This window comes from Eucyclogobius newberryi, unplaced genomic scaffold (genome assembly GCF_026437365.1).
Source record: "Eucyclogobius newberryi isolate DKJ021-1_F unplaced genomic scaffold, fEucNew1.0.hap1 SCAF_22, whole genome shotgun sequence".
In the NCBI taxonomy this organism is placed as follows: domain Eukaryota; kingdom Metazoa; phylum Chordata; class Actinopteri; order Gobiiformes; family Gobiidae; genus Eucyclogobius; species Eucyclogobius newberryi.
Window position 1 is genome coordinate 28,889,592 of NW_027315857.1, and position 27,500 is coordinate 28,917,091.

The 27,500-nt window shown below is 47.9% G+C and overlaps 2 protein-coding genes and 1 long non-coding RNA gene across 4 annotated transcripts in view; 1 reads left to right on the forward strand and 2 right to left on the reverse strand.

Moving 5' to 3' along the window:
* znhit1 (zinc finger, HIT-type containing 1) overlaps positions 1 to 184 on the reverse strand; it is a 16,065-nt gene extending 15,881 nt beyond the window's left edge. The window contains exon 1 of the mRNA XM_072458567.1: positions 118 to 184. Within this exon, the coding sequence (XP_072314668.1) occupies positions 118 to 142 (25 nt within the window). The 5' untranslated portion in view covers positions 143 to 184. The remainder of the gene's footprint in view (positions 1 to 117) is intronic.
* The window catches only part of LOC140371429 (uncharacterized), a 16,338-nt gene extending 10,454 nt beyond the window's left edge, over positions 1 to 5,884 (forward strand). Inside the window, exon 3 of the long non-coding RNA XR_011928467.1 lies at positions 5,758 to 5,884. This is a non-coding gene — a long non-coding RNA (uncharacterized lncRNA). The remainder of the gene's footprint in view (positions 1 to 5,757) is intronic.
* plod3 (procollagen-lysine, 2-oxoglutarate 5-dioxygenase 3) overlaps positions 5,697 to 27,500 on the reverse strand; it is a 55,739-nt gene continuing 33,935 nt past the window's right edge. The window contains exons 7-19 of one of the 2 annotated variants that reach the window (XM_072458566.1): positions 27,152 to 27,249; positions 26,343 to 26,444; positions 26,149 to 26,280; positions 19,159 to 19,280; positions 18,979 to 19,083; positions 18,159 to 18,284; positions 17,205 to 17,346; positions 15,994 to 16,107; positions 15,749 to 15,820; positions 14,321 to 14,425; positions 8,728 to 8,874; positions 8,297 to 8,422; positions 5,697 to 5,908 (exon numbers count right to left, since the gene is read on the reverse strand). In XM_072458566.1, coding sequence (XP_072314667.1) covers positions 5,753 to 5,908; positions 8,297 to 8,422; positions 8,728 to 8,874; positions 14,321 to 14,425; positions 15,749 to 15,820; positions 15,994 to 16,107; positions 17,205 to 17,346; positions 18,159 to 18,284; positions 18,979 to 19,083; positions 19,159 to 19,280; positions 26,149 to 26,280; positions 26,343 to 26,444; positions 27,152 to 27,249 — 1,547 coding nt within the window. In that variant the 3' untranslated portion in view covers positions 5,697 to 5,752. Of the gene's footprint in view, positions 5,909 to 8,296; positions 8,423 to 8,727; positions 8,875 to 14,320; positions 14,426 to 15,748; positions 15,821 to 15,993; positions 16,108 to 17,204; positions 17,347 to 18,158; positions 18,285 to 18,978; positions 19,281 to 26,148; positions 26,281 to 26,342; positions 26,445 to 27,151; positions 27,250 to 27,500 lie in introns of both variants that reach the window. The other variant, XM_072458565.1, reaches the window with a different exon arrangement.

The following is a 27,500-nucleotide window of genomic DNA, read 5'->3' on the forward strand; positions in this document are numbered from 1 at the left end:
CGTGTTTGCGCGGGTTTAATGCGGGTTTTAATGCGGGTTTAATGCGGGTTTAATGCGGGTTTAATGCGGCTTTAATGCGGGTTTTGGTTCGTTCGTGAAGGTTCAGCTCAAACTCACCGGAACCTTTCTTCTCCAGCACCATGACGACAGTACGGCGGCTGCAGAGGGACACGCGGGAGAAAAGCGAAGCGTCATAAACGTCATAAATAAAACAAACGTGAAAATGTCAAAGGAACGTTTTTATTCAATAATAATGCGGAAGTAAAAAGCTGTGACTCAAGTAAGTGAGAGAGAAATGAACCTTAAGTTTAAATCAGCTTTATTCATTTCATCAACACAAGTAAAAGACATAAACATGTATAAATATATCATTTATTATTATTAGGCCCAAGCGCCACAAGCTGCGAGAGGCCTATTAGTCCCGTAAGACCGTGCGAAGCACGGCTGCCAAAGTGCGCACGTAGTGCCACGAGCGCTCGCCCACTTCCAAACACTCACTAACACACTCCTTCACTCACGCACGCCCCGTGCAGACTAATTAGTTGTAGGAAAATGGAACATTACCGTTGTAAACGGACGAAGCCCTTTGCAAAAGTTCGCACTAAACGAGCACTTTACATTGGCGGTCGTCATCCCCATATAAAGCACTCATTTGCCATAAGTACCTCACAAATACGTTCCATCTCTTGCATGTTCCGTGCATATAAGCATGTTATGCAAAAATTCTTCTTCTTCTTCTTCTTCTTCTTCTTCTTCTTCTTCTTCTTCTTCTTCTTCTTCTTCTTCTTCTTCTTCTTCTTCTTCTTCTTCTTCTTCTTCTTCTTCTTCTTCTTCTTCTTCTTCTTCTTCTTCTTCTTCTTCTTCTTCTTCTTCTCGGGACACGCCCCCTATTTTTCACCCAGTGACATTGACGAAAAGTCACAAAAATGTTCACACCTCTAAAAATCGTGCCTCTACATTCTGGCTATTTCCCTTTTCTAAAATAAATAAATGTGCGCCTCCATGTCAACATGTCAACATGTCACCATGGTGACATGTCACAACATGTCACCATGTCAACATGTCACCATGTCAACATGTCAACATGTCACCATGTCAACATGTCACCATGTCAACATGTCAACATGTCAACATGTCAACATGTCACAACATGTCACCATGTCACCATGTCACCCTGTCACCATGTCAACATGTCAACATGTCAACATGTCAACATGTCAACATGTCACAACATGTCACCATGTCACCATGTCAACATGTCACCATGTCAACGTGTCACCGTGTCACCGTGTCACCGTGTCACCGTGTCAACGTGTCAACGTGTCAACGTGTCACCGTGTCAACATGTCAACATGTCACAACATGTCACCATGTCACCCTGTCAACATGTCAACATGTCAACATGTCAACATGTCAACATGTCACCATGTCAACATGTCAACATGTCACCATGTCAACATGTCACCATGTCAACATGTCACCATGTCACCATGTCAACATGTCACCATGTCAACATGTCACAACATGTCAACATGTCACCCTGTCAACATGTCAACATGTCACAACATGTCACCATGTCACCCTGTCAACATGTCAACATGTCAACATGTCAACATGTCAACATGTCACCATGTCAACATGTCAACATGTCACCATGTCAACATGTCACCATGTCACCATGTCAACATGTCACCATGTCAACATGTCACAACATGTCAACATGTCACCATGTCAACATGTCAACATGTCAACATGTCACCCTGTCAACATGTCAACATGTCAACATGTCAACATGTCAACATGTCACCATGTCAACATGTCAACATGTCAACATGTCACCATGTCAACATGTCAACATGTCACCATGTCAACATGTCACAACATGTCAACATGTCACCATGTCAACATGTCAACATGTCAACATGTCACCCTGTCAACATGTCAACATGTCAACATGTCAACATGTCAACATGTCACCATGTCAACATGTCAACATGTCAACATGTCAACATGTCACCATGTCAACATGTCACCATGTCACCATGTCAACATGTCACAACATGTCAACATGTCACCATGTCAACATGTCAACATGTCAACATGTCACCCTGTCAACATGTCAACATGTCAACATGTCAACATGTCAACATGTCACCATGTCAACATGTCAACATGTCAACATGTCAACATGTCAACATGTCACCATGTCAACATGTCACAACATGTCAACATGTCACCATGTCAACATGTCAACATGTCAACATGTCACCCTGTCAACATGTCAACATGTCAACATGTCAACATGTCAACATGTCACCATGTCAACATGTCAACATGTCAACATGTCAACATGTCACCCTGTCAACATGTCAACATGTCACCCTGTCAACATGTCAACATGTCACCATGTCAACATGTCAACATGTCAACATGTCAACATGTCACCATGTCACCATGTCAACATGTCACCATGTCACCATGTCAACATGTCACCATGTCACCATGTCAACATGTCACAACATGTCACAACATGTCAACATGTCAACATGTCAACATGTCACCATGTCAACATGTCACCATGTCAACATGTCACAACATGTCACAACATGTCACAACATGTCAACATGTCACTATGTCAACATGTCACCATGTCAACATGTCACCATGTCACCATGTCAACATGTCAACATGTCAACATGTCAACATGTCACCCTGTCAACATGTCACCCTGTCAACATGTCAACATGTCAACATGTCAACATGTCAACATGTCACTATGTCAACATGTCACCATGTCAACATGTCACCATGTCAACATGTCAACATGTCAACATGTCACCCTGTCAACATGTCACCCTGTCAACATGTCAACATGTCAACATGTCACCCTGTCAACATGTCAACATGTCAACATGTCAACATGTCACCATGTCAACATGTCAACATGTCACCATGTCAACATGTCAACATGTCAACATGTCACCATGTCAACATGTCAACATGTCACCATGTCAACATGTCACCATGTCACCATGTCAACATGTCACCATGTCACCATGTCAACATGTCACCATGTCAACATGTCAACATGTCAACATGTCAACATGTCACCCTGTCAACATGTCACCCTGTCAACATGTCAACATGTCAACATGTCAACATGTCACCCTGTCAACATGTCAACATGTCAACATGTCACCATGTCAACATGTCAACATGTCAACATGTCACCATGTCAACATGTCAACATGTCAACATGTCAACATGTCAACATGTCACCATGTCACCATGTCAACATGTCACCATGTCACCATGTCAACATGTCAACATGTCAACATGTCAACATGTCAACATGTCACCCTGTCAACATGTCACCATGTCAACATGTCAACATGTCAACATGTCACCATGTCAACATGTCACCATGTCAACATGTCAACATGTCACCATGTCACCATGTCAACATGTCACCATGTCAACATGTCACCATGTCACCATGTCAACATGTCACCATGTCAACATGTCAACATGTCAACATGTCACCATGTCACCATGTCACCATGTCAACATGTCACCATGTCAACATGTCAACATGTCAACATGTCACCATGTCACCATGTCAACATGTCACCATGTCACCATGTCACCATGTCAACATGTCAACATGTCAACATGTCAACATGTCACCATGTCAACATGTCACCATGTCAACATGTCAACATGTCACAACATGTCAACATGTCAACATGTCAACATGTCAACATGTCACCATGTCACCATGTCACCATGTCAACATGTCAACATGTCACCATGTCAACATGTCACAACATGTCAACATGTCACCATGTCAACATGTCACAACATGTCAACATGTCACCATGTCACCATGTCAACATGTCAACATGTCAACATGTCACCATGTCACCATGTCAACATGTCACCATGTCAACATGTCAACATGTCAACATGTCAACATGTCAACATGTCACCATGTCACCATGTCACCATGTCAACATGTCACAACATGTCAACATGTCACCATGTCACCATGTCAACATGTCAACATGTCAACATGTCAACATGTCACCATGTCACCATGTCACCATGTCAACATGTCAACATGTCAACATGTCAACATGTCACCATGTCACCATGTCAACATGTCACCATGTCAACATGTCAACATGTCAACATGTCACCATGTCACCATGTCACCATGTCACAACATGTCACCATGTCACCATGTCACAACATGTCAACATGTCACCATGTCACCATGTCAACATATCAACAAGCCGTCCTAACATCCATTTGATGGACAATAAGCTCATTTTGGGCTGTATCTGCATTAAAGCACCCAAGGGATATTGGGTTAGAGCCTGTGGCTCATTAGACCAGGTGGATCTTCAATGTCTCTTTGTTTCACCGCCTGTCTCGTCTCTCGCGGAGGGTCAGAGTCAGGGTCAGGGTTAGGGTTAGCGTCTGGGTTAGGGTCAGGGTCAGGGTTAGGGTCAGGGTTAGGGTCAGGGTTAGCGTCAGAATCAGAGTCAGGGTCAGGGTTAGGGTTAGGGTTAGCGTCAGGGTCAGGGTTAGCGTCAGAGTCAGGGTCAGGGTTAGGGTTAGCATCAGGGTCAGGGTTAGGGTTAGCGTCAGGGTCAGGGTTAGCGTCAGGGTCAAGGTCAGGGTTAGGGTCAGGGTTAGGGTTAGGGTCAGGGTTAGGGTTAGCGTCAGGGTCAGGGTCAGGGTTAGCGTCAGGGTCAGGGTTAGCATCAGGGTCAGGGTCAGGGTCAGGGTCAGGGTCAGGGTTAGCGTCAGGGTCAGGGTTAGCGTCAGAGTCAGGGTCAGAGTCAGGGTCAGGGTCAGGGTCAGGGTCAGGGTCAGGGTCAGGGTCAGGGTCAGGCCTTGACATCAAAAGTGTGTCTTTGTTTAGAGGTCGATTCATAATTTTCTTCTTAAAACATTGAGTTTTAAAGTTGTTCAATAGTGAGTTCTGACACGCTCCAGGGACTGTCCGTCACGTGATCCGCCACGTGCCACGCCTACTTTTGAGGTTAGTCCTCTTTAAACTTCTGTCCCGCCCTCAGCGGCTGAAACGTTTCCTCTTCATTCATAAACACTTGTGGCATCAGTTTCACTAAAACAGACTCAAAGAATAAAAACATGAAAACGAGATATTTTTACCAAACTTTATTAAAAATAACTTAACGCAGTTTGTACAAAAATCAAACACAGATTTTTAAATAAAGTCAAAAAGAAAAACACGACAAAGAAAAACGTTTCAGAACCAGAAGGTTAAAGGAGTTTGTCTCCTGCAGGGCATCTGGCTTTGTCCCACATGTTCAGGCCGAGGCTTCGAGGAGGAAAAGACAAACGGCAAAACAAGTTCCACAGTTTTTAAAAATAGATCCGGCTTTAGAAATGCTCTAAAAATACATTTATTATAAAATATCTACAAAAACTGGCTTCAATCTTCTGTCCAGGGCAAACGGACCAATCAGAGCAGAGCAGGGTTTGAATTGACCAATCAGAGAAGAGCAGTGTTTGAATGGACCAATCAGAGAAGAGCAGATGACTGGAAACACTCTTTCATTGGTCAGGTCTCGTCCAGACATCGCTCCAGGTCCCGGCTCCGCCCCCCGGTCCCGGCTCCGCCCCCCGGTCCCGGCTCCGCCCTCCGCTCCCGGCTCCGCCCTCCGGTCCCGGCTCCGCCCCCTCTCCCGGCTCCGCCCCCTCTCCCGGCTCCGCCCCCGCTCTAAGGGTCTACAAAGGACACCATGATGTATCTGGTTCCCTGGGTGACGGGCAGACCCTCGTGATAGTGGGTCAAGCGTCCCGGGTGCATGAACGACCAGCCTTTCCTGGGGGCCTCCACCTTACAGTCGTACCTCAGGAACCTGCAGCCGCCGCCCTGTAACCAGAGGGTGACCGGGTCAGAACACACTACACCACACTACACCACCGCCCTGTAACCAGAGGGTAACCGGGTCAGAACACACTACACCACACTACACCACCGCCCTGTAACCAGAGGGTAACCGGGTCAGAACACGCTACACCACACTACACCACCGCCCTGTAACCAGAGGGTGACCGGGTCAGAACACACTACACCACACTACACCACCGCCCTGTAACCAGAGGGTGACCGGGTCAGAACACACTACACCAGAGAATCTGCAGTGTAACGTTCTCACACACACGTTCTCACACACACGTTCTCACACACACGTTCTCACACACGTTCTCACACACGTTCTCACACACACGTTCTCACACACACGTTCTCACACACACGTTCTCACACACACGTTCTCACACACGTTCTCACACACGTTCTCACACACACGTTCTCACACACGTTCTCACACACACGTTCTCACACACACGTTCTCACACACACGTTCTCACACACGTTCTCACACACACGTTCTCACACACACGTTCTCACACACACGTTCTCACACACGTTCTCACACACACATTCTCACACACACGTTCTCACACACGTTCTCTCACACACGTTCTCACACACGTTCTCACACACGTTCTCACACACGTTCTCTCACACGTTCTCACACACGTTCTCACACACGTTCTCACACACACGTTCTCACACACACGTTCTCACACACGTTCTCACACACACGTTCTCACACACACGTTCTCACACACACGTTCTCACACACGTTCTCACACACACATTCTCACACACACGTTCTCACACACGTTCTCTCACACACGTTCTCACACACGTTCTCACACACGTTCTCACACACGTTCTCTCACACACGTTCTCTCACACACGTTCTCACACACACGTTCTCACACAGACGTTCTCACACACACGTTCTCACACACACGTTCTCTCACACGTTCTCTCACACACGTTCTCACACACACGTTCTCACACACGTTCTCACACACGTTCTCACACACGTTCTCTCACACACGTTCTCACACACGTTCTCACACACACGTTCTCACACACGTTCTCACACACGTTCTCTCACACACACGTTCTCACACACACGTTCTCACACACACGTTCTCACACACGTTCTCACACACGTTCTCACACACACGTTCTCACACACACGTTCTCTCACACGTTCTCACACACACGTTCTCACACACGTTCTCTCACACACGTTCTCACACACGTTCTCTCACACACGTTCTCACACACACGTTCTCACACACACGTTCTCACACACGTTCTCACACACGTTCTCACACACGTTCTCACACACGTTCTCACACACACGTTCTCTCACACACGTTCTCACACACACGTTCTCTCACACACGTTCTCACACACGTTCTCACACACGTTCTCACACACACGTTCTCTCACACACGTTCTCACACACACGTTCTCTCACACACGTTCTCACACACACGTTCTCTCACACACGTTCTCACACACGTTCTCGCACACGTTCTCACACACGTTCTCTCGCACACGTTCTCACACACGTTCTCACACACACGTTCTCACACACACGTTCTCACACACACGTTCTCACACACACGTTCTCACACACGTTCTCTCACACACGTTCTCACACACACGTTCTCTCACACACGTTCTCACACACGTTCTCACACACGTTCTCACACACACGTTCTCACACACACGTTCTCACACACACGTTCTCACACACACGTTCTCACACACGTTTTCACACACACGTTCTCTCACACGTTCTCACACACGTTCTCACACACGTTCTCACACACACGTTCTCACACACACGTTCTCACACACACGTTCTCACACACGTTTTCACACACACGTTCTCTCACACACGTTCTCTCACACACGTTCTCACACACACGTTCTCACACACGTTCTCACACACGTTCTCACACACGTTCTCACACACACGTTCTCACACACGTTCTCACACACGTTCTCACACACACGTTCTCACACACGTTCTCACACACACGTTCTCTCACACACGTTCTCTCACACACGTTTTCACACACACGTTCTCACACACGTTCTCTCACACACGTTCTCACACACACGTTTTCACACACACGTTCTCACACACGTTCTCACACACGTTCTCTCACACACGTTCTCTCACACACGTTCTCTCACACACGTTCTCACACACACGTTCTCACACACACGTTCTCACACACACGTTCTCACACACGTTCTCACACACGTTCTCACACACGTTCTCACACACGTTCTCTCACACACGTTCTCTCACACACGTTCTCACACACACGTTCTCACACACACGTTTTCACACACACGTTCTCACACACACGTTCTCACCTGGTAGTCGATGTCCTTGCGGTTGAGGGCGATGTTGATGGTGAAGGTGGACGAGTCGTGATGAGGCCTCAGAGACGGCTGCTCGTCAGGACGATACCGGACCACGAAGTTCATCACAGCCTGAGCCTGAGAGAGAGACCAGAGTTAGTCCAGAGTCCAGAGTCCAGAGTCCAATGGTCCTGGTCCTGGTCCTGGTCCTGGTCATGGTCATGGTCATGGTCATGGTCATGGTCATGGTCATGGTCATGGTCATGGTCATGGTCATGGTCATGGTCATGGTCATGGTCATGGTCATGGTCCTGGTCCTGGTCCTGGTCCTGGTCCTGGTCCTGGTCCTGGTCCTGGTCCTGGTCATGGTCATGGTCATGGTCATGGTCATGGTCATGGTCATGGTCCTGGTCCTGGTCCTGGTCCTGGTCCTGGTCCAGTACCTTGGGGTAGTAGCCTGGATAGAGCTTCTCAGTCACAGGAACAATGTATTCTTTGAGGAACTTGAGCCACTCTTTCTCGAAGCCGATTTGATTCATGTGAATGTCGACTGTGGGAACGTTCTCGTATCCTCCAGCCAGACGCTCGTCCTGTGGAAGCAGAGACAGAGTGAGAACGTCCTGTGGAAGCAGAGACACAGAGTGAGAACGTCCTGTGGAAGCAGAGACACAGAGTGAGAACGTCCTGTGGAAGCAGAGACACAGAGTGAGAACGTCCTGTGGGAGCAGAGACACAGAGTAGTAAGAACGTCCTGTGGAAGCAGAGACACAGAGTGAGAACGTCCTGTGGGAGCAGAGACACAGAGTGAGAACGTCCTGTGGAAGCAGAGACACAGAGTGAGAACGTCCTGTGGAAGCAGAGACACAGAGTGAGAACGTCCTGTGGAAGCAGAGACACAGAGTGAGAACGTCCTGTGGGAGCAGAGACACAGAGTAGTAAGAACGTCCTGTGGAAGCAGAGACACAGAGTGAGAACGTCCTGTGGGAGCAGACACAGAGTGAGAACGTCCTGTGGAAGCAGAGACACAGAGTGAGAACGTCTTGTGGGAGCAGAGACACAGAGTGAGAACGTCCTGTGGGAGCAGAGACACAGAGTGAGAACGTCCTGTGGAAGCAGAGACACAGAGTGAGAACGTCCTGTGGAAGCAGAGACACAGAGTGAGAACGTCCTGTGGGAGCAGAGACACAGAGTAGTAAGAACGTCCTGTGGAAGCAGAGACACAGAGTGAGAACGTCCTGTGGGAGCAGACACAGAGTGAGAACGTCCTGTGGAAGCAGAGACACAGAGTGAGAACGTCTTGTGGGAGCAGAGACACAGAGTGAGAACGTCCTGTGGGAGCAGAGACACAGAGTGAGAACGTCCTGTGGAAGCAGAGACACAGAGTGAGAACGTCCTGTGGAAGCAGAGACACAGAGTGAGAACGTCCTGTGGAAGCAGAGACACAGAGTGAGAACGTCCTGTGGGAGCAGAGACACAGAGTAGTAAGAACGTCCTGTGGAAGCAGAGACACAGAGTGAGAACGTCCTGTGGGAGCAGAGACACAGAGTGAGAACGTCCTGTGGAAGCAGAGACACAGAGTGAGAACGTCCTGTGGAAGCAGAGACACAGAGTGAGAACGTCCTGTGGAAGCAGAGACACAGAGTGAGAACGTCCTGTGGGAGCAGAGACACAGAGTAGTAAGAACGTCCTGTGGAAGCAGAGACACAGAGTGAGAACGTCCTGTGGGAGCAGACACAGAGTGAGAACGTCCTGTGGAAGCAGAGACACAGAGTGAGAACGTCTTGTGGGAGCAGAGACACAGAGTGAGAACGTCCTGTGGGAGCAGAGACACAGAGTGAGAACGTCCTGTGGAAGCAGAGACACAGAGTGAGAACGTCCTGTGGAAGCAGAGACACAGAGTGAGAACGTCCTGTGAGAGCAGAGACACAGAGTGAGAACGTCCTGTGAGAGCAGAGACACAGAGTGAGAACGTCCTGTGGAAGCAGAGACACAGAGTGAGAACGTCCTGTGGAAGCAGAGACACAGAGTGAGAACGTCCTGTGGAAGCAGAGACACAGAGTGAGAACGTCCTGTGGGAGCAGAGACACAGAGTAGTAAGAACGTCCTGTGGAAGCAGAGACACAGAGTGAGAACGTCCTGTGGGAGCAGAGACACAGAGTGAGAACGTCCTGTGGGAGCAGAGACACAGAGTGAGAACGTCCTGTGGAAGCAGAGACACAGAGTGAGAACGTCCTGTGGAAGCAGAGACACAGAGTGAGAACGTCCTGTGAGAGCAGAGACACAGAGTGAGAACGTCCTGTGAGAGCAGAGACACAGAGTGAGAACGTCCTGTGAGAGCAGAGACACAGAGTGAGAACGTCCTGTGGGAGCAGAGACACAGAGTGAGAACGTCCTGTGGAAGCAGAGACACAGAGTGAGAACGTCCTGTGGAAGCAGAGACACAGAGTGAGAACGTCCTGTGGAAGCAGAGACACAGAGTGAGAACGTCCTGTGGGAGCAGAGACACAGAGTGAGAACGTCCTGTGGGAGCAGAGACACAGAGTGAGAACGTCCTGTGGGAGCAGAGACACAGAGTGAGAACGTCCTGTGGGAGCAGAGACACAGAGTGAGAACGTCCTGTGGAAGCAGAGACACAGAGTGAGAACGTCCTGTGGAAGCAGAGACACAGAGTGAGAACGTCCTGTGGGAGCAGAGACACAGAGTGAGAACGTCCTGTGGGAGCAGAGACACAGAGTAGTAAGAACGTCCTGTGGAAGCAGAGACACAGAGTGAGAACGTCCTGTGGGAGCAGAGACACAGAGTGAGAACGTCCTGTGGAAGCAGAGACACAGAGTGAGAACATCCTGTGGGAGCAGAGACACAGAGTGAGAACGTCCTGTGGAAGCAGAGACACAGAGTGAGAACGTCCTGTGGAAGCAGAGACACAGAGTGAGAACGTCCTGTGGAAGCAGAGACACAGAGTGAGAACGTCCTGTGGAAGCAGAGACACAGAGTGAGAACGTCCTGTGGGAGCAGAGACACAGAGTGAGAACGTCCTGTGGGAGCAGAGACACAGAGTGAGAACGTCCTGTGGAAGCAGAGACACAGAGTGAGAACGTCCTGTGGAAGCAGAGACACAGAGTGAGAACGTCCTGTGGAAGCAGAGACACAGAGTGAGAACGTCCTTTGGAAGCAGAGACACAGAGTGAGAACGTCCTGTGGAAGCAGAGACACAGAGTGAGAACGTCCTGTGGAAGCAGAGACACAGAGTGAGAACGTCCTGTGGAAGCAGAAACAGAGTGAGAACGTCCTGTGGAAGCAGAGACACAGAGTGAGAACGTCCTGTGGAAGCAGAGACACAGAGTGAGAACGTCCTGTGGAAGCAGAGACAGAGTGAGAACGTCCTGTGGAAGCAGAGACACCGAGTGAGAACGTCCTCCAGAAGCTCGTCCAGTGGAAGCAGAGACACAGAGTGAGAACGTCCTGTGGAAGCAGAGACACCGAGTGAGAACGTCCTGTGGAAGCAGAGACAGAGTGAGAACGTCCTGTGGAAGCAGAAACACCGAGTGAGAACGTCCTGTGGAAGCAGAGACACCGAGTGAGAACGTCCTGTGGAAGCAGAAACACCGAGTGAGAACGTCCTGTGGAAGCAGAGACACCGAGTGAGAACGTCCTGTGGAAGCAGAGACACAGAGTGAGAACGTCCTGTGGAAGCAGAGACACCGAGTGAGAACGTCCTGTGGAAGCAGAGACACAGAGTGAGAACGTCCTGTGGAAGCAGAGACACAGAGTGAGAACGTCCTGTGGAAGCAGAGACACAGAGTGAGAACGTAGTACAAGTACTACATGTGTGTAAGAGTACTACATGTGTGTAAAAGTACTACATGTGTGTAAAAGTACTACATGTGTGTAGGAGTACTACAGGTGTGTAAAAGTACTACATGTGTGTAAAAGTACTACATGTGTGTAAGAGTACTACAGGTGTGTAAAAGTACTACATGTGTGTTAAAGTACTACATGTGTGTAAAAGTACTACATGTGTGTAAGAGTACTACATGTGTGTAAGAGTACTACATGTGTGTAAGAGTACTACATGTGTGTAAAAGTACTACATGTGTGTAAGAGTACTACATGTGTGTAAAAGTACTACATGTGTGTAAGAGTACTACATGTGTGTAAGAGTACTACATGTGTGTAAAAGTACATGTGTGTTAAAGTACTACATGTGTGTAAGAGTACTACATGTGTGTAAGAGTACTACATGTGTGTAAAAGTACTACATGTGTGTAAAAGTACTACATGTGTGTAAGAGTACTACATGTGTGTAAGAGTACTACATGTGTGTAAGAGTACTACATGTGTGTAAGAGTAATACATGTGTATAAAAGTACTACATGTGTGTTAAAGTACTACATGTGTGTAACTACATGTGTTTTAAAGGACTACATGTGTGTAAGAGTACTACATGTGTGTAAAAGTACTACATGTGTGTAAGAGTACTACATGTATGTAAAAGTACTACATGTGTGTAAGAGTACTACATGTGTGTAAGAGTACTACATGTGTGTAAGAGTACTACATGTGTGTAAAAGTACTACATGTGTGTAAGAGTACTACATGTGTATAAAAGTACTACATGTGTGTTAAAGTACTACATGTGTGTAACTACATGTGTTTTAAAGGACTACATGTGTGTAAGAGTACTACATGTGTGTAAGAGTACTACATGTGTGTAAGAGTACTACATGTGTGTAAGAGTACTACATGTGTGTAAAAGTACTACATGTGTGTAAGAGTACTACATGTGTGTAAGAGTACTACATGTGTGTAAAAGTACTACATGTGTGTAAGAGTACTACATGTGTGTAAGTAGTACTACATGTGTGTAAGTAGTACTACATGTGTGTAAGAGTACTACATGTGAGTAAGAGTACTACATGTGTGTAAAAGTACTAAATGTGTGTTAAAGTACTACATGTGTGTAAGAGTACTACATTTGTGTAAGAGTACTACATGTGAGTAAAAGTACTACATGTGTGTAAAAGTACTACATGTGTGTAAGAGTACTACATGTGTGTAAAAGTACTACATGTGTGTAAAAGTACTACATGTGTGTAAGAGTACTACATGTGTGTAAGAGTACTACATGTGTGTAAGAGTACTACATGTGTGTAAAAGTACTACATGTGTGTAAGAGTACTACATGTGTGTAAAAGTACTACATGTGTGTAAACGTACTACATGTGTGTAAGAGTACTACATGTGAGTAAAAGTACTACATGTGTGTAAGAGTACTACATGTGTGTAAAAGTACTACATGTGTGTAAGAGTACTACATGTGTGTAAAAGTACTACATGTGTGTAAACGTACTACATGTGTGTAAGAGTACTACATGTGTGTAAGAGTACTACATGTGTGTAAAAGTACTACATGTGTGTAAGAGTACTACATGTGTGTAAAAGTACTACATGTGTGTAAACGTACTACATGTGTGTAAGAGTACTACATGTGTGTAAGAGTACTACATGTGAGTAAAAGTACATGTGTGTTAAAGTACTACATGTGTGTAAGAGTACTACATGTGTGTAAGAGTACTACATGTGTGTAAGAGTACTACATGTGTGTAAGAGTACTACATGTGAGTAAAAGTACATGTGTGTTAAAGTACTACATGTGTGTAAGAGTACTACATGTGTGTAAGAGTACTACATGTGTGTAAGAGTACTACATGTGTGTAAGAGTACTACATGTGAGTAAAAGTACATGTGTGTTAAAGTACTACATGTGTGTAAGAGTACTACATGTGTGTAAGAGTACTACATGTGTGTAAGAGTACTACATGTGTGTAAAAGTACTACATGTGTGTAAAAGTACTACATGTGTGTAAGAGTACTACATGTGTGTAAAAGTACTACATGTGTGTGAGAGAGAGAGAGAGTGAGAAGTACTAGTACTAGTAGAAGTACTAGTAATAGTAATAGTAGAAGTACTAGTAGAAGTATTAGTACTAGTAGAAGTACTAGTACTAGTAGAAGTACTAGTAATAGTAGAAGTACCTTGTTGGTGCCTCCAGACCACTGGCCGTTGTCCTCCATCGTCTCCACAAGATCGTCACACATTCTCTCTGAGAACGCCGGGAACCAGTAAACATCTGGACAAGGCTGAGGGAGAACCGGGTCAGGACCAGAACCAGGACCAGGACCAGAACCAGGACCAGAACCAGAACCAGGACCAGGACCAGGACCAGGACCAGGACCAGAACCAGAACCAGAACCAGAACCAGGACCAGAACCAGAACCAGAACCAGGACCAGGACCAGGACCAGGTCTAAAGCGGGTCTAAAGCAGGACTAAAGCGGGACTAAAGCGGGATTAAAGCAGGACAAAAGCAGGTCTAAAGCAGGACTAAAGCGGGTCTAAAGCAGGACTAAAGCAGGACTAAAGCAGGACTAAAGCAGGACTAAAGTAGGACTAAAGCAGGACTAAAGCGGGTCTATAACAGGACTAAAGCAGGACTAAAGCGGGTCTATAACAGGACTAAAGCGGGACTAAAGCGGGTCTAAAGCGGGATTAAAGCGGGACTAAAGCAGGACAAAAGCAGGTCTAAAGCAGGACTAAAGCAGGACTAAAGCAGGACTAAAGCAGGACTAAAGTAGGACTAAAGCAGGACTAAAGCGGGTCTATAACAGGACTAAAGCGGGACTAAAGCAGGACTAAAGCAGGACTAAAGCGGGTCTATAACAGGACTAAAGCAGGTCTAAAGCGGGACTAAAGCAGGTCTAAAACAGGACTAAAGCAGGACTAAAGCGGGACTAAAGCAGGACTAAAGCAGGTCTAAAACAGGACTAAAGCAGGACTAAAGCGGGACTAAAGCAGGACAAAAGCAGGTCTAAAACAGGACTAAAGCAGGACTAAAGCAGGTCTAAAGCAAGACTAAAGCAGGTCTACAGCAGGACTAAAGCGGGACTAAAGCAGGGCTAAAGCGGGTCTAAAGCGGGTCTATAACAGGACTAAAGCAGGTCTAAAGCAGGACTAAAGCAGGACTAAAGCGGGTCTACAGCGGGTCTAAAGCAGGACTAAAGCAGGACTAAAGCAGGACTAAAGCAGGACTAAAGCAGGACTAAAGCGGGACTAAAGCAGGTCTAAAACAGGACTAAAACAGGACTAAAGCGGGACTAAAGCAGGACTAAAGCGGGACTAAAGCAGGTCTAAAACAGGACTAAAGCGGGACTAAAGCAGGACTAAAGCAGGACTAAAGCAGGACTAAAGCAGGACTAAAGCAGGACTAAAGCAGGTCTAAAGCAGGACTAAAGCAGGACTAAAGCGGGTCTAAAACAGGACTAAAGCGGGTCTAAAGCAGGTCTAAAGCAGGACTAAAGCAGGACTAAAGCAGGTCTATAACAGGACTAAAGCAGGTCTAAAACAGGACTAAAGCGGGTCTAAAACAGGACTAAAGCGGGTCTAAAGCAGGACTAAAGGACTAACCTCTTCCACAAAGTTCTTCTCGTCCTCAAAGATCTTGGAGTAGTTTTGGCTGATGTATTTCTCTCTCCAGTCCTGAAACCAGACCATAATATGAGTCAGATGCCCTCCCGCAGAGTCAGAGTGCCTCAGAGTGCCTCAGAGTGCCTCAGATGCCCTCCCGCAGAGTCAGAGTGCCTCAGAGTGCCTCAGAGTGCCTCAGAGTGCCTCAGAGTGCCTCAGAGTGCCTCAGATGCCCTCCCGCTCACCACAGGGTTGTCAAAGATCTGCCACATGTCAGGATGAAGACGCGTCGTGTTGAAGTTTGTGGTGGAAACAAGTCGTCCAAACTCGTCTCTGTTGGACACGAACATGAAGACGCCCTGAGACGCAAAGACTGGGATCAGAACCAGACCAGGACTATAACCGGACTATAACCGGGCTATAACCGGGCTATAACCGGGCTATAACCGGGCTATAACCGGACTATAACCGGGCTATAACAGGACTATAACCGGGCTATAACAGGACTATAACAGGACTATAACCGGACTATAACCGGGCTATAACCGGGCTATAACAGGACTATAACCGGGCTATAACAGGACTATAACAGGACTATAACCGGACTATAACCGGGCTATAACCGGGCTATAACCGGGCTATAACCAGGCTATAACAGGACTATAACCGGGCTATAACCGGACTATAACCGGGCTATAACCGGGCTATAACCGGACTATAACCGGGCTATAACCGGGCTATAACCGGACTATAACCGGGCTATAACCGGGCTATAACCGGGCTATAACCGGACTATAACCGGACTATAACCGGGCTATAACCGGGCTATAACCAGGCTATAACAGGACTATAACCAGGCTATAACAGGACTATAACCGGGCTATAACCGGGCTATAACCGGACTATAACCGGACTATAACCGGGCTATAACCGGACTATAACCGGGCTATAACCGGGCTATAACCGGGCTATAACCGGGCTATAACCGGACTATAACCAGGCTACAACAGGACTATAACCGGACTATAACCGGGCTATAACCGGGCTATAACCGGGCTATAACCGGACTATAACCGGGCTATAACCGGGCTATAACCGGGCTATAACCGGACAATAACCGGACTATAACCGGACTATAACCGGGCTATAACCGGGCTATAACCGGGCTATAACCGGGCTATAACCGGACTATAACCGGGCTATAACCGGGCTATAACCGGGCTATAACCGGGCTATAACCGGGCTATAACCGGGCTATAACCGGGCTATAACCGGGCTATAACCGGGCTATAACCGGACTATAACCGGGCTATAACCGGGCTATAACCGGACTATAACCGGACTATAACCGGGCTATAACCGGACAATAACCGGACAATAACCGGACTATAACCGGGCTATAACCGGACAATAACCGGACAATAACCGGACTATAACCAGACTAAGCGGGACTGACCTGGTCCCGGACGCTGCGGCAGAAGACCATGTCCGGGTCCAGGTCTTTGTCGCTGAAGAGCTGGACATGGCTCAGTTTGGACCTGAGAACTGAACCTTGGATCAGATAAACCTGAGTCAGGTACGGGACGTTCCACACGCCTCTGGAAGACAAGGACCAGAGTTAGGACACAAGGACCAGGACACAAGGACGAGGTTTAGGAGGACACAAGGATCAGTGTTAGGAGGACACAAGGACGAGGTTTAGGAGGACACAAGGATCAGGGTTAGGAGGACACAAGGACGAGGTTTAGGAGGAAACAAGGACGAGGTCAGAAGAACACAAGGACGAGGTCAGAAGAACACAAGGACGAGGTCAGAAGAACACAAGGACGAGGTCAGAAGAACACAAGGACCAGGTCAGAAGAACACAAGGACCAGGTCAGAAGAACACAAGGACCAGGTCAGAAGAACACAAGGACCAGGTCAGAAGAACACAAGGACGAGGTCAGAAGAACACAAGGACGAGGTCAGAAGAACACAAGGACCAGGTCAGAAGAACACAAGGACCAGGTCAGAAGAACACAAGGACCAGGTCAGAAGAACACAAGGACGAGGTCAGAAGAACACAAGGACGAGGTCAGAAGAACACAAGGACCAGGTCAGAAGAACACAAGGACAAGGTCAGAAGAACACAAGGACCAGGTCAGAAGAACACAAGGACCAGGTCAGAAGAACACAAGGACGAGGTCAGAAGAACACAAGGACCAGGTCAGAAGAACACAAGGACAAGGTCAGAAGAACACAAGGACCAGGTCAGAAGAACACAAGGACCAGGTCAGAAGAACACAAGGACGAGGTTTGAATGTTGCCGTTTTCCCCGTTTCTTGAAGGTCCAACATAATAAAAGCTCATCTTAAGAGACTCACTTCCTTTTGAGGTCCAACATAATAAAAGCTCGTCTTAAGAGACTCACGTCCTTTTGGCCTGCACGATCTCGATGTAGTCCTCAGACCTGGAGTAGAACCCTTCTGGACTCAAAGCTCCCCAGAAGTTACTCCACAGTTTCCCGTGTTTGGAGAGAACTGGAGCGATCACAGACCTGAAACAAGAGCGAACTTTAGGACAGAACCGGGACAAGAACCGGGACAAGAACCGGGACAAGAACCGGGACAAGAACCGGGACAGAACCGGGACAAGAACCGGGACAAGAACCGGGACAAGAACCGACTAGCACCGGGACTATCACCGGGACTAGCATCGGGACTAGCACCGGGACTAGCACCGGGACTAGCACCAGGACTAGCATTAGGACTAGCGTCATGGCTAGCATCAGGACTAGCATCAGGACTAGCATCAGGACTAGCATCAGGACTAGCGTCAGGACTAGCGTCAGGACTAGCGTCATGGCTAGCATCGGGACTAGCATCAGGACTAGCATCAGGACTAGCATCAGGACTAGCATCAGGACTAGCGTCATGGCTAGCATCGGGACTAGCATCAGGACTAGCATCAGGACTAGCACCAGGACTAGCGTCATGGCTAGCGTCATGGCTAGCGTCAGGACTAGCATCAGGACTAGCATCAGGACTAGCATCAGGACTAGCATCAGGACTAGCATCAGGACTAGCATCAGGACTAGCGTCATGGCTAGCATCGGGACTAGCATCAGGACTAGCATCAGGACTAGCACCAGGACTAGCATTAGGACTAGCGTCATGGCTAGCATCAGGACTAGCATCAGGACTAGCGTCATGGCACAGTGGCTCGTCGTGGCGGTGGAACCGAGGACGGACCTGTTTTCCTGGATGAGCAGGCGCAGAGTGTCGGGGTTCGTCAGAGCCACGTCTGAGTCGATGCTGAAGAAATAATCACAGCCTGGATCTTTGTGACACGCGGAGCTGAAACAAGAAACACTGTTCTTCTCCTGAAACACATTTGAACTAAACAAAGACTGAAGAGTAAATGTTCCGTACACAGCCATGTTCCGCGCCTCGTCCTCCTGAAGGTTTTCCTCTGGACCAACGAGAACCGCATCAGGGAACGAGGATTTGTGTCTCTGCCAGAAACTGTCCACGTGTTTCTCATGGAACACCACCTGAAACACATAACACGCTCAAGACACGCAACCAAACCATCCAAAAACCACCTGAAACAAACAACACGCTCAAGACAAGCAACGAAACCGTCCAAACACCACCTGAAACACACAAGACGCTCAAGACACGCAACCGAACCGTCCAAACACCACCTGAAACACTCAACACGCTCAAGACATGCAACCAAACCGTCCAAACACCACCTGAAACACTCAACACGCTCAAGAAACGCAACAAAACCGTCCAAACACAACCTGAAACACTCAACACGCTCAAGACACGCAACAAAACCATCCAAACACCACCTGAAACACACAACAAGCTCAAAACACGCAACCAAACCGTCCAAAAAACACCTGAAACACACAACACGCTCAAGACACGCAACCAAACCGTCCAAAACCCACCTGAAACACACAACACGCTCAAGACAAGCAACGAAACCGTCCAAACACCACCTGAAACACACAACACGCTCAATAAACGCAACCAAACCGTCCAAACACCACCTGAAACACAAAACACGCTCAAGACATACAACCAAACCGTCCAAACACCACCTGAAACACACAATACGCTCAAGACACGCAACGAAACCGTCCAAACACCACCTGAAACACACAACACGCTCAAGACATGCAACCAAACCGTCCAAACACCACCTGAAACACACAACACGCTCAAGACACGCAACAAAACCATCCAAACACCACCTGAAACACACAACACGCTCAAGGCACGCAACCAAACCGTCCAAAACCCACCTGAAACACTCAACACGCTCAAAACACGCAAAAAAAACGTCCAACCACCACCTGAAACACACAACACGCTCAAGATACAACCAAACCGTCCAAAAACCACCTGAAACACACAACACGCTCAAGACAAACAACGAAACCGTCCAAACACCACCTGAAACACACAACACGCTCAAGAAACGCAACCAAACCGTCCAAACACCACCTGAAACACACAACACGCTCAAGACATGCAACCAAACTGTCCAAAAAACAACTGAAACACAAAACACGCTCAAGACACGCAACAAAACCGTCCAAACACCACCTGAAACACTCAACACGCTCAAGACACGCAACCAAACCGTCCAAACACCACCTGACACACAACACGCTCAAGAAAAGCAATGAAACCATCCAAACACCACCTGAAACACACAACACGCTCAAGACACGCAACCAAACAGTCCAAAAACCACCTGAAACACACAACACGTTCAAGACACGCAACCAAACACCACCTGAAACACACAACACGCTCAAGACACGCAACCAAACCGTCCAAACACCACCTGAAACACACAACACGCTCAAGACACGCAACAAAACCGTCCAAAAAACACCTGAAATACTCAACACGCTCAAGAAACGCAACAAAACCGTCCAAACACCACCTGAAACACACAACACGCTCAAGAAACGCAACCAAACCGTCCAAACACCACCTGAAACACACAACACGCTCAAGACACGCAACCAAACCATGCAAACACCACCTGAAACACTCAACACGCTCAAGACATGCAACAAAACCATCCAAACACAACCTGAAACACTCAACACGCTCAAGACACGCAACAAAACCATCCAAACACCACCTGAAACACACAACATGCTCAAGGCACGCAACAAAACCGTCCAAACACCACCTGAAACACACAACACGCTCAAGATACAACCAAACCGTCCAAAAAACACCTGAAACACACAACACGCTCAAGACAAGCAACGAAACCGTCCAAACACCACCTGAAACACACAACACGCTCAAGAAACGCAACCAAACCTTCCAAACACCACCTGAAACACACAACACGCTCAAGACATGCAACCAAACTGTCCAAAAAACAACTGAAACACAAAACACGCTCAAGACACGCAACAAAACCGTCCAAAAACCTCCTGAAACACTCAACACGCTTTAGACACGCAACCAAACAGTCCAAAAAACACCTGAAACACACAACACGCTCAAGACATGCAACCAAACCGTCCAAAAAACACCTGAAATACTCAACACGCTCAAGAAACGCAACAAAACCGACAAACACCACCTGAAACACACAACACGCTCAAGAAACGCAACCAAACCGTCCAAAAAACACCTGAAACACACAACACGCTCAAGACACGCAACAAAACCGTCCAAACACCACCTGAAACACACAACACGCTCAAGACACGCAACCAAACCGTCCAAAAACCACCTGAAACACACAACACGCTCAAAACATGCAACCAAATTGTCCAAACACCACCTGAAACACACAACACGCTCAAGACAAGCAACGAAACCATCCGAACACCACCTGAAACACACAACACGCTCAAGACACGCAACCAAACAGTCCAAAAACCACCTGAAACACACAACACGCTCAAGACATGCAACCAAACCGTCCAAACACCATCTGAAACACACAACACGCTCAAGACACGCAACAGAACCGTCCAAAAACCACCTGAAACACACAACACGCTCAAGACATAAAACCAAACCGTCCAAACACCACCTGAAATACACAACACGCTCAAGACGACATTCGAGTCTGACGTTGAGGACTCTAGTCTGACGTTGAGGACTCTAGTCTGACGTTGAGGACTCTAGTCTGACGTTGAGGACTCTAGTCTGACGTTGAGGACTCTAGTCTGACGTTGAGGACTCTAGTCTTACTTTGAGGATTCTAGTCTGACGTTGAGGAATCTAGTCTGACGTTGAGGACTCTAGTCTTACGTTGAGGATTCAGGTCTTACGTTGAGGATTCAGGCCTTACGTTGAGGACTCTAGTCTTACGTTGAGAACTCTAGTCTGTCGTGTTGAGGACTCTAGTCTGTCGTGTTGAGGACTCTAGTCTGTCGTGTTGAGGACTCTAGTGTGTCGTGTTGAGGACTCTAGTCTGACGTTGAGGACTCTAGTCTGACGTTGAGGACTCTAGTCTGACGTTGAGGACTCTAGTCTGACGTTGAGGACTCTAGTCTTACTTTGAGGACTCTAGTCTGACGTTGAGGACTCTAGTCTGACGTTGAGGACTCTAGTCTGACGTTGAGGACTCTAGTCTTACGTTGAGGACTCTAGTCTTACGTTGAGGACTCTAGTCTGACGTTGAGGACTCAGGTCTTACGTTGAGGACTCTAGTCTTACTTTGAGGACTCTAGTCTGACGTTGAAGACTCAGGTCTTACGTTGAGGACTCTAGTCTGACGTTGAAGACTCTAGTCTTACTTTGAGGACTCTAGTCTGACGTTGAGGACTCTAATCTGACGTTGAGGACTCTAATCTGACGTTGAGGATTCTAATCTGACGTTGAGGACTCTAGTCTGACGTTGAGGACTCAGGTCTTACGTTGAGGACTCTAGTCTGTCGTGTTGAGGACTCTAGTGTGTCGTGTTGAGGACTCTAGTCTGACGTTGAGGACTCTAGTCTTACTTTGAGGACTCTGGTCTTACTTTGAGGACTCAGGTCTTACGTTGAGGACTCTAGTCTGACGTTGAGGACTCTAGTCTGACGTTGAGGACTCTAGTCTTACGTTGAGGATTCAGGTCTTACGTTGAGGACTCTAGTCTTACTTTGAGGACTCTAGTCTGACGTTGAGGACTCTAGTCTGTCGTGTTGAGGACTCTAGTCTGTCGTGTTGAGGACTCTAGTCTGTCGTGTTGAGGACTCTAGTCTGTCGTTGAGGACTCTAGTCTGACGTTGAGGACTCTAGTCTTACGTTGAGGACTCTAGTCTGACGTTGAGGACTCTAGTCTGACGTTGAGGACTCTAGTCTTACGTTGAGGACTCTAGTCTTACGTTGAGGACTCAGGTCTTACGTTGAGGACTCAGGTCTTACGTTGAGGACTCTAGTCCGACGTTGAGGACTCTAGTCTGACGTTGAGGACTCTAATCTGACGTTGAGGACTCTAGTCTGACGTTGAGGACTCTAGTCCGACGTTGAGGACTATAATCTTACTTAGAGGATTCTAGTCTTATTTTGAGGACTCAGGTCTTACGTTGAGGACTCTAGTCTGACGTTGAGGACTCTAGTCTGACGTTGAGGACTCTAGTCTGACGTTGAGGACTCTAGTCTGACGTTGAGGACTCTAGTCTGACGTTGAGGACTCTAGTCCGACGTTGAGGACTATAATCTTACTTAGAGGATTCTAGTCTGTTGTTGAGGACTCTAATCTGTCGTGTTGAGGACTCTAGTTTGACGTTGAGGACTCAGGTCTGACGTTGAGGACTCTAGTCTTACGTTGAGGACTCAGGTCTTACGTTGAGGACTCTAGTCTGTCGTGTTGAGGACTCTAGTTTGACGTTGAGGACTCAGGTCTTACGTTGAGGACTCAGGTCTTACGTTGAGGACTAGTCTGACGTTGAGAACTCTAATCTGACGTTGAGGACTCTAATCTGACGTTGAGGACTCTAGTCTGACATTGAGGACTCTAGTCTGACGTTGAGGACTCTAGTATGACGTTGAGGACTCTAGTCTGACGTTGAGGACTCTAGTCTGACGTTGAGGACTCAGGTCTTACGTTGAGGACTCAGGTCTTACGTTGAGGACTCAGGTCTGACGTTGAGGACTCTAGTCTGACGTTGAGGACTCTAGTCTGACGTTGAGGACTCTAGTCTTACTTTGAGGACTCTAGTCTGACGTTGAGGACTCTAGTCTTACGTCTGACGTTGAGGACTCTAGTCTTACGTTGAGGACTCTAGTGTGTCGTGTTGAGGACTCTAGTCTGACGTTGAGGACTCTAGTCTGACGTTGAGGACTCTAGTCTGACGTTGAGGACTCTAGTCTGACGTTGAGGACTCTAGTCTGACGTTGAGGACTCTAGTCTTACGTCTGACGTTGAGGACTCTAGTCTTACGTTGAGGACTCTAGTCTGACGTTGAGGACTCTAGTCTGACGTTGAGGACTCTAGTCTTACGTCTGACGTTGAGGACTCTAGTCTTACTTTGAGGACTCTAGTCTGACGTTGAAGACTCAGGTCTTACGTTGAGGACTCTAGTCTGACGTTGAAGACTCTAGTCTTACTTTGAGGACTCTAGTCTGACGTTGAGGACTCTAATCTGACGTTGAGGACTAATCTGACGTTGAGGACTCTAATCTGACGTTGAGGACTCTAGTCTGACGTTGAGGACTCTAGTCCGACGTTGAGGACTATAATCTTACTTAGAGGATTCTAGTCTGACGTTGAGGACTCAGGTCTTACGTTGAGGACTCTAGTCTTACTTTGAGGACTCTAGTCTGACGTTGAAGACTCAGGTCTTACGTTGAGGACTCTAGTCTGTCGTGTTGAGGACTCTAGTGTGTCGTGTTGAGGACTCTAGTCTGACGTTGAGGACTCTAGTCTTACTTTGAGGACTCTGGTCTTACTTTGAGGACTCAGGTCTTACGTTGAGGACTCTAGTCTGACGTTGAGGACTCTAGTCTTACGTTGAGGATTCAGGTCTTACGTTGAGGACTCTAGTCTTACGTTGAGGACTCTAGTCTGACGTTGAGGACTCTAGTCTGTCGTGTTGAGGACTCTAGTCTGTCGTGTTGAGGACTCTAGTCTGTCGTTGAGGACTCTAGTCTGACGTTGAGGACTCTAGTCTGACGTTGAGGACTCTAGTCTGACGTTGAGGACTCTAGTCTGACGTTGAGGACTCTAGTCTGACGTTGAGGACTCTAGTCTGACGTTGAGGACTCTAGTCTTACGTTGAGGACTCTAGTCTTACGTTGAGGACTCAGGTCTTACGTTGAGGACTCTAGTCCGACGTTGAGGACTCTAGTCCGACGTTGAGGACTCTAGCCTGACGTTGAGGACTCTAGTCCGACGTTGAGGACTCTAGTCTGACGTTGAGGACTCTAGTCTGACGTTGAGGACTCTAGTCCGACGTTGAGGACTCTAGTCCGACGTTGAGGACTCTAGTCTGACGTTGAAGACTCTAGTCTTACTTTGAGGACTCTAATCTGACGTTGAGGACTCTAATCTGACGTTGAGGACTCTAATCTGACGTTGAGGACTCTAGTCTGACGTTGAGGACTCTAGTCCGACGTTGAGGACTATAATCTTACTTAGAGGATTCTAGTCTTATTTTGAGGACTCAGGTCTTACGTTGAGGACTCTAGTCTGACGTTGAGGACTCTAGTCTGACGTTGAGGACTCTAGTCTGACGTTGAGGACTCTAGTCCGACGTTGAGGACTATAATCTTACTTAGAGGATTCTAGTCTTATTTTGACGACTCAGGTCTTACGTTGAGGACTCTAATCTGACGTTGAGGACTCTAATCTGACGTTGAGGACTCTAGTCCGACGTTGAGGACTCTAATCTGTCGTGTTGAGGACTCTAATCTGTCGTGTTGAGGACTCTAGTTTGACGTTGAGGACTCAGGTCTGACGTTGAGGACTCAGGTCTGACGTTGAGGACTCAGGTCTTACGTTGAGGACTCAGGTCTTACGTTGAGGACTCAGGTCTTACGTTGAGGACTCTAGTCTGACGTTGAGAACTCTAATCTGACGTTGAGAACTCTAATCTGACGTTGAGGACTCTAGTCTGTCGTTGAGGACTCTAGTCTGACGTTGAGGACTCTAGTCTGACGTTGAGGACTCTAGTCTGACGTTGAGAACTCTAATCTGACGTTGAGAACTCTAATCTGACGTTGAGGACTCTAGTCTGTCGTTGAGGACTCTAGTCTGACGTTGAGGACTCTAGTCTGACCTTGAGGACTCTAGTCTTACGTTGAGGACTCTAGTCTTACGTTGAGGACTCTAGTCTGACCTTGAGGACTCTAGTCTTACCTTGAGGACTCTAGTCTTACGTTGAGGACTCTAGTCTGACCTTGAGGACTCTAGTCTGACCTTGAGGACTCTAGTCTTACGTTGTTGTGGATGAAGAGGCGGAGTCTGGTGGAGGGGTAGTTCATGGTGGTCAGTCGCTGTAGAAACTCCTCCATGAAGGGCGTGGGCTTCTCGATGAACACGCCCACGTGCACCAGAGGCAGATCTTCATCCTGGAGTAGAGGAGGCGGAGTCACGGTCTCACTCTTTTATTGTGAAAGGGCTTCAGACGCACCTGCAGCTCGTCCAGGTCCAGCAGGGCGTCGTCACAGCCGCCACAGCCGTTCTCATAGGTCCAGGCTGAAGGCACGTAGTTCCCCAGGTAGTTCAGCTGCAACTGCAGCGGAAACAGAGTCAGACCAGCCGGGTCAGACCAGCCGCGTCAGACCAGCCGCGTCAGACCAGCCGCGTCAGACCAGCCGCGTCAGACCAGCCGCGTCAGACCAGCCGCGTCAGACCAGCCGGGTCAGACCAGCCGCGTCAGACCAGCCGCGTAGGACCAGCCGGGTCAGACCAGCCGCGTCAGACCAGCCGGGTCAGACCAGCCGGGTCAGACCAGCCGGGTCAGACCAGCCGGGTCAGACCAGCCGGGTCAGACCAGCCGCGTCAGGCCAGCCGCGTCAGGCCAGCCGCGTCAGACCAGCCGCGTCAGACCAGCCGCGTCAGACCAGCCGCGTCAGACCAGCCGCGTCAGACCAGCCGCGTCAGACCAGCCGGGTCAGACCAGCCGGGTCAGACCAGCCGCGTCAGGCCAGCCGCGTCAGACCAGCAGGCGATGAAAAGATGTGGGAAAATATTTAGGACAAATGATGGAAATTTTGTGGGAAAAATTTGATTTAAAAAAATGTGTTGAATAATTGAGAGCCAAAAGAAACATTGATGATCTTATGTCTTTGTCTCTAAATAAACCCTAAAACAGATTCAGAAGGAGAAGAGCAGGACATTTATGGATAATACTTTGTGCCGACGCCCATTAAGCTCTGCTCGACCAATGTGCACATGCGTTCCTCATGTGCTGTGATCTGATTGGCTCAGGAGTCGTACCTTGGTGGGTCCGTTGCCGTGGATTATCACAGGCAACGTGTCGTACGCCACGTTTCTCGCTCGGACTCTGGCTCTTTCAAACTTCAGCACCACTTCATCTGAAAACACACAACACACACATAAGACACACACACACACACAACACACACATAAGACACACACACACACACACACACACACACAACACACACATAAGACACACACACACACACACACACACACACACACACAACACACACATAAGACACACACACACACACACAAAACACACATGAGACACACACACACACACAACACACACATAAGACACACACACACACACAACACACACACACAACACACACATAAG